Raw genomic sequence first — 7927 nt, 5'->3', positions numbered from 1 at the left:
TGAAGAAGTGAACCAATTTTTTACTTTTTAATATTTTTTATGAAACCAAAATTTCATTATCCAACTATTAACATATGTCAGAATGAAATATTCTAACCAAGGTTTTCATAACCTGATTGGTCCACCAGGCTGCTAGTTCGATTGATTTGTCTAGTTAAATTGAATAAAATATTTAAAAAAATTGGCTAATGGCTTTTTTGGCTTTTTTTGGACCAATACCCTCGCCAATTTCAATCTACCGATCTGATCCAGTTCAAGTTTTTATGATTTTTATTTTTTATATCAATTTTAATACTTTTTATAAATTTTTATGATTTTTATAGAATTTTAATATGTTTTTATAAAATTTTAAATATTTTTATTAATTTTATAATTTTTTTAGAATTTGTTAGATTTATTATAATATTTATAATTTTTAATAATATTTATAAATTTGTATCAATTTTCATATTTTTAAATATTTTTTATAATTTTATTTTTTATAATATTTTTATGGGGAAAATATTAAATTAAACCAAAAGTAGACATGAGTCACCATTTGATTGGCCCATAATTTATTTTAACGGTCAATATGGTCAATGACGAAAGCCGTTAACAGAGAGGTTTAATTGATTATTTTAGTTAATGACACGGGCTTAATTGGGTGTAAATTTAATATTGGGACTTAATTGATTTTTTTCTTTTACATTTTCTTAAGGGATATTTTTGACTATAAGTCTATTTATTAATTTATATATTTTTAAAGGTTTTTTTTAAAATTTACATTCGTTATATAACATACTAAAAGACTGTCATGTATCTCCATTAGATTGATTATCAATGTCAAATCAATTAACATAAACTAAAAGTGTTAGTGTAGTAGTATCAGATAAATATTGTTGGACAAATTCAAGAAGAAACTACATATTAACTTTAAAAAAAAACCATAAAACCCGTAAAAGAAAAGTTTGTTGCAAATGCAAAATCTTTCGTCTATTTACGATTTTTATCCTTCAACCTTAATAAAATTGAGAAGTTGATCAAAATTTTGTTTTCATAATCTAAAAAAACGAGAGTTTAATCCAATTAAAAAGCAGTGTTAAACCTTTTTATTAAATTATTAATCAAATCAATAATTTATATTATAAAAAATTAACCAAAATCAACATCACAACAATTTATAGAAAACAAATCAATAAAAATTAATAGTTCAAAATATTTAAACCAACAACCATATTAACTTTTCGATTTTTGTAAAATACAATGTTCAAATTTTGATAAAATAAAATAAATGGACTAATTTCTCAATTTTTATAAAGTAAATTGATGAAATTCATGATTAGACCAATATCTTTTGAGTTACAAACTTGGGGAAATTTTTTTCCATTAAAATTTTAAGGGTAAATTATCAAACTAGTTACTTTTGTTTGTCTCAGGTTACATTTTAGTCACTTATGTTTGAAATGTTACGTTTTAGTCACTTATGTTATTGTGTTGTAACATTTTAGTCACTGAGCATTAATTATCGTTAACGGTGTAACGGTAAGCTGACGTGGAATGTTAAATCATAGTTTTAAACGAAAATTTTAGGTTAAATTATACAAATGGTCCCTATATTTTTTGTTTTGAGCAATTTAATTTTTTTCTTTTATGTTCTTTGAACTTTCTTTTTTCTTTATTTTCCATTTCCCTCCTTCTCCCTCTATTTTTCTCCCTTCTCCATTTCTTTTAACATAGTTTTTCTATGTTTTTCATTTGTTAAAACTAGTCCCTATACTTTTATTTTTTGGAACAATTTATTTTTTTCATTTTTTAATTTCCTTCTTCTTTCCCTTTATTTTTCTCTCTTCTCATATTCTTCATTGCGGAAACATAATCTTTGCCCACCAAATAAACCAAGTCCTTGTTTCTTTCACATGATTCCTAAATTGAATTTCACTAAAAACCGAATATCAATCATTCTTAATCAAATCTCGATTTGAATATAACCTAACTTTGAAACTAAAATTGGATCCAACTAATCAATATAAAAAATCATATCATTAATCAAATCTAAACATAAATTGAATTATTTATATTAAAAAAATTGTTTCCAAACTTTTATAGATTCGTGTAGAGCATTCTTTTCCTTTTCTTTTATTCGCTAACGAATAAAATTAAGCAAACGATAAAATTGATCTAAACCTTCTTGGATATTCAAAAGCAAGCTTGATTAAAAGCTGAGCATGGATGAACGGAAGAGAGAAAGGGGGCATGGAACCAAACTGGTTTCGGTAAAGTTGAGGGTATGTTTCGTATGGTGGTCATTTAAGTCATTGAGGGTGTAGAGCTTGTTTGAAGAATCTGTGAAACAATGTAGTTTTGAGAGGGCGAGAATGTTGTAGGTAAGATAGATAAGGTGGTCGTGGAGATTGATTAGGAGGTTAAGGGAACGGGCTCGAGAAACTTTGTTGAGAGTAGACTGCCATAAGTCACGAATGACGAGGTCTTCGAGTGAGGCGAGCGTGTGGACCAGGTTATTGAAAGATCCAAATTGGTTATTTAAAACGATGATGGATAATGAGAGTTTGTAATTGTGGAGTGAGAATATGTGAAGCAAGTTTATTTTGGTTTCAACTTTCGTCTTTTCTTTTTCATAAACATAAAAAAAGTTTTAACAAATGAAAAATATAAAAAAAAACTTATGTTAAAAGAGATGGAGAAAGGGAGGAAAACAAAGAGAGAAGCAGAAAAGAATGGAAAAAAATGAAAATTAAAAGAACATAAAAGAAAAAGATTACTCAAAACGAAAAAAATATGGGACCAATAGTATATTTTAACCTATTTTTTTTGTTTGAAATGATGATTTAACGTGCCACGTCAGCTTACTGTTACACCGTTAACGACAATTAAAGGCTCAGTGACTAAAATTTTACAATATGCTAATATAAGTGACTAAAACGTAACATTTCAAACATAAGTGACTAAAATGTAACATGAGATAAATAGAAGTGACTATTTTGATAGTTTACCCAAATTATAATCTTTGCCAATATTTAGTTTTGTTCATTATTATTTTCTTTTTTTTGGTAAAAATAAATGTACTTCACACATAAAAAGCCTAAAACTAGAAGAAGAAAAATAAAAGCATGATTGAGTTCCCCGTGAATGTAGGTTCTCTCCCCATTTTTGTCTACTTTCACCTCCTAAATTATCTTTATATCTCATGTTCTTTTCTCTTCTTTTTTGGAAGCAATCTTTCTTTTCCTTATAAATCCAGAAAATTTAACCCAGTTTATTATCCAATTTGCCTATACTAATCACCACTTAAGCAGAATTGTGATTAGTATTGGCAGATTTTATTTTTCTCATTTGCTTGGTTTCAACCTATAGAGGTAAGCAACTTATCTTGTAGTTTTTGGCTAATCAGATTGTGGCTTGCAGGGGCAACAACAGTTGAGATTTCTTGCAAAATTTCTTCCTCTGCTATCACCCTTTTTACATTATTGAAACTTGAGAAGTCTACATTTTAGCGAATGATTTGGAACCCCTCATTGGGTTAAATTGAATAGTTGAATTTGAAATTTCCCAAGTTGTGCAATATATCTTTGTGAGCTTCATTGGTGAAGAGGAAGTTGAATTAGAAGTTATGGATTCAGTTGAGGAAGAAGTACCATCCGGAGGAGAGATGGAGGAATTGGTTAGACCGTCCTCCACAAATGCCCCCGCCTCGGTAAATGAACACCCGACGTCACATTTCTCCGGTATGGTGAGGCAAAAAGCATATGTTTTTGACGGTTTCGGGAATTACTTTAATAAGGATTGGGATCTTGGTGAAGGTGAAGGGAAGGAGTTTTGTTGGTACCATGTAGAACTTCCAAAAGTGAGACAAAAATGTTGTCAATCTGCCCAACACCTTATAGATGTCCTTTGTCCACCTTTAAAGCTCCAAGACATTCTCTCACTCGCTAGCAATGGGCCGTTTTGCGGACATGTGGATGGAGCACTGGTCTTTCGGGTCAATTCACCTGGCCCTATCTCCAGTAGCTTTACGTTTAGACTAGCTGCAAGGATTACCGAGAAATCGGTGATCACCGTGTCTTTGGGACGTGTTCCTCGATTAGGTTTCTCGCCGGTCGGTCAATCACTTCTCTCAGAGATCCCTAGTGTCGAAAATCCGTCGAATTACAAAAGAGGAAGTACTAATCGGAGCGGGATTGTTATTAAAGAACATGTTCTGGAGTTTTTATTAACAATGAACCACTCGGAGGAGGCCGATAATCCGGTTCCCAAATCAATCTCAAACCTCGTAGTTCACGTCATCGACACCCACGTCGATCACCTTGAAGATGTCGTTACTAAACTCGAAATGGAGTTGGAAACTGTGGAGCTTGAGTTGGATAGAGGTAAATTTCATATATCAAAATTAATTCACCCCTTTATTTCTTGCATGTTGAATAACATATTACAATATTATATTTAATGCATTAACAATTTATAAATTCATGCTTCCGTCAATAATAAGGCACCATCTATTAAAAAATTTATATTTTTTTTAATGATTTTGAAAGTTACTCTTTAATTTACAATTTATAAAAATTATATTTTATTATCTAATTCCTTCGCGCAACTGTTGAACATATCTATTTTAGAAGTGAAGATAATGTACTTACTCTCAGGTGGATTTGCTTTAAAGAAAGAGATGCTAGACGATAGGCGATTCCCCAAAATGCATCTAAATTTGCAACGTCTCCTTCAGGTAATTTATCTTCGCCACTTGTTTTTTCAGGTTGGAATTTTTCACGTTGTCTGTTTGTCCAAAATTTAGGTGATTGCACATGGAGAGCAAGTATTTCCCCGAGTGAAGGAAAAATGTTTATCTAAATCATGGTTTCTTAGTAAAGACATAAACTCGCTTGACGAGTTGATCGGACGGTTGAGGAGGTTGAAAGAGAACGTGGGGTTTCTAGCGAATCGGGTTACCGCAATTCAGGCGGGTTTGGACAGTTGGCAGTCGGAGCAAATAAACAAAAAGCTCTATTACCTCTCTTTCCTTTCTATAGTATTCCTTCCTTTATCTGTCATCACCGGAGGTAATGACTTACCATATACAATACCCCTCTGAATTTAGTTAGGGATGGTAACAAGGTCGGGTGAGGTGTTTTTTTCTCACCCTTCCCTTTACCTCATTTCAAATATCATTAGCATTCAAGTCTTTGATTTTGGTTGAATATATTGTTTCAGTGTTTGGAATGAATGTGGGTGGAGTTCCATGGACAATGCAAAATAACCCTGAAGTAAAAGATGGTTTCTTCAAGGTTATGGTTCTTTGTGTAGCGATGTTGCTGCTAGTGTTGCTATGCTTTCTTTTCCCGATACTCTATTCACACGTGATGGCCTGGTATAAGAAGCGTTTTCTCAGACGAACTTGGTCTCATAACCGGAGATCCTGTCGGAGAACCATTGGAATCCAAGAAAGAAGTTGTTGCCCGAGGATTGACTGAGTTAACAAACAAAGTCTCATATTCTCACAAAATTTCTAGACCTCACCCCAACTCAAAGCTCATTTTGACAATAAAAAAAACATTAATTTGTATTCAAACTCACTTAAAACCTAAATTCACCCAAAACCAAAATAACCTCAAACCCAAACCTAAATTATCGAAACTCAAAATTATTAAAATTTTCTTTTTAAAAACTAAGATGAACTTACTTAAATTAATCCCTCTCAAAAGCAATTTAACCCATCCAGTTGACAAGGTCTAGGTATTTTGATGAAATCAACCTTATGCAAAGTGTACCGTCTATATCCACACTTGTTCATATTTAAGCTTTAGAGGCAATGAAAGCACTTTCTGTCTCTAAATCCTTTTGTATGCCATATATTTTTGTTTTGAAAGTTTGGTTGTAAATGGGATTTTGTTACAATTTTATTTCTACAAATAAGATTTGATGTCAATGAAAATTCTTTGTTATTACATCACGAATTTAGTAGATATATTTTAAATTTTATTTATTTTTATTAATCTCATTATAGGTTCTAATTATATTTGTGTTTTTTTTACACAATATTTAGAACTACCCATAGCCTCTCATCAACTCATAAATAGGAAAATAATACGTTTCAGCATACTCAAATCTATATCCTCTTACATTAACAATAATATTCATGCCAATTGAACTAAGAATCAACTTGCTTAAAATTCATTTTTAAATCATCAGTGAATTGATGTAGTTTGTGTTCACTTTCACTTGGTATAAGTGGGCTTTTTTACCTGAATATTGTAAAAAAAATTAAATATGAAAATGGTATGTCAATAGGATTAAATACGACAATGGTATGTCAATAGTGGTGGTGCCTATCTCATAGGCGACACCACTATTTTTTTAAAAAAATATTTTTTATTATTATTTAAAAAAACATATTATTTTATTAGTGGTGCCTATCTCATAAGCAGCAACACATTCGTATAAAAGTTTCGGGTCTAGTATGCGCCCGTGTATAACTATGGAATTGGTATATAGGGGTGGTGCTTATCCAATAGGTGGCACCAGTGACCCCTATCTTATAGGTGGCACCAGTGACCCCTATCTGATAGGGGGTACCAATGAACCAATTTTGGGATCCTGTTTAATGGTCCCGGTGAAGAAGAGAATTAGGCTTAAAAAAAATAGCAGAAGAGAAGGAAGAAGAGAGGGAGAAGAAAGAAAGAAAGAAAGGAGAAGAAAAAACAAGGATAAGGTATTTTTGTTTTTGTTTTTTTAAATAGAATGGATTATGATGAGGATAAATTATTTTGTTAGCATTGTGTAGTTTGTTTATTGTTATTTTTATGTTGTTTTTAATTTATTTTAAAGTTATTTTGTCAGTTACTATTATAAATTATTTGTTTAGTTTACTGTTTATTGTGATTTGTTAGGTTATGAATGTAATTTTTTATTAATTTTTAATTTATTTTAAAGTTATTTTGTTAGTAAGTTTTGTGGTTAGGTTAATTGTTTGTTTAGGGTTTAAGGTTTATTGTGGTTTGTTAGATTATGAATGTAATCTTTTAATATTTTTAATTTATTTGAAAGTTATTTTGTTAGTAACTATTATAAATTAATTATTAGTTAGTGATGACACTAGAGAAAAATAGATAAAAATTGAAAATCGAAAGAAAAAATTATTTTCTGTCATAGATATTGGTAAAAATGACAATAAATCTAATATTGTCTGATGAGATAACAACTTCAGCACAAAGGAGAAAGTTGATAAGAAAATGAGAGAATTGCAAGATTACAGAATGAAACCAGAAGAAGACATCGTTCAACACCTTATTGCCGTAAATCAAAATATGCAAGAAGTATTATGGAAGGGTCATGAACTGATTAGAAAGAATAAAGTGCAATACTTGGCTTTTAGAGGGACATTAATAGAACGGGAGCATCAAATCATTTTAGACCAATTAGAAGACATTAGTACCACGAACCTATTGGAATATAGTTATATACTTCGTGAAGTTTATAATCTCTTATGGAGTAAGGAAAATAGTGAGACAAAGTGTAGGTTTGCAAAAGTTGACTGGAAAGCAAAATGTCTTTGACATGCCATGGATGAATAAATTAGTTGTTAGGAAATTACCAAGATAATTTATAAATTCAATACCCGTTATAAAGATTGAAGAGGAAGAAGATTCTGAGGAATTTCTAAATTAGATTGTAGAAGATGAATTTGAAGAAAATTCAAAATTTAATATAGAGAATTTTTTAGAGGAAGATACAGAATCGGAGATTAAAGAAAACGTAGAAATGATGTTAAATGGTTAAATGTAAAGATAAATGTTAGAGCATAAAAAATGTGAAAAAAAATGAGTAAATATGATTGTACATGTATGAAATGAGAACTGAAAAAGTTTAAGCTTATGAATGAAAAATTTTGCATATTGATATAATTTTGATATCTTTTTATTCAATAAATTTTTTATGT

The 7927-nt window shown here is 30.4% G+C and overlaps 1 protein-coding gene across 1 annotated transcript; it reads left to right on the top strand.

Annotated features, from left to right (window-relative positions):
- The first annotated feature begins 3200 nt into the window (after positions 1–3200).
- On the top strand, positions 3201–5936 carry LOC107919058 (uncharacterized). Its single transcript, XM_016848587.2, has 4 exons — positions 3201–4364; positions 4638–4717; positions 4787–5051; positions 5203–5936. Exons 1-4 carry the CDS (start codon positions 3608–3610, stop codon positions 5460–5462), a joined length of 1362 nt encoding a protein of 453 aa, XP_016704076.1. The 5' UTR covers positions 3201–3607; the 3' UTR covers positions 5463–5936.
- Positions 5937–7927: the final 1991 nt, after the last annotated feature.

Source organism: Gossypium hirsutum, chromosome D13, assembly GCF_007990345.1.
Source record: "Gossypium hirsutum isolate 1008001.06 chromosome D13, Gossypium_hirsutum_v2.1, whole genome shotgun sequence".
In the NCBI taxonomy this organism is placed as follows: Eukaryota; Viridiplantae; Streptophyta; class Magnoliopsida; order Malvales; family Malvaceae; genus Gossypium; species Gossypium hirsutum.
This window is presented reverse-complemented; position numbering and strand designations above follow the sequence as displayed.

Bases quoted from the DNA above. Each gene is read 5' to 3' on its own strand.
- LOC107919058 (XM_016848587.2), top strand. From the start codon at position 3,608: ATGGATTCAGTTGAGGAAGAAGTACCATCCGGAGGAGAGATGGAGGAA. The intron at 4,365-4,637 runs GTAAATTTCATA...ACTTACTCTCAG, and splicing joins GGAGCTTGAGTTGGATAGAG to GTGGATTTGCTTTAAAGAAA. The intron at 5,052-5,202 runs GTAATGACTTAC...ATATTGTTTCAG, and splicing joins TTTATCTGTCATCACCGGAG to TGTTTGGAATGAATGTGGGT.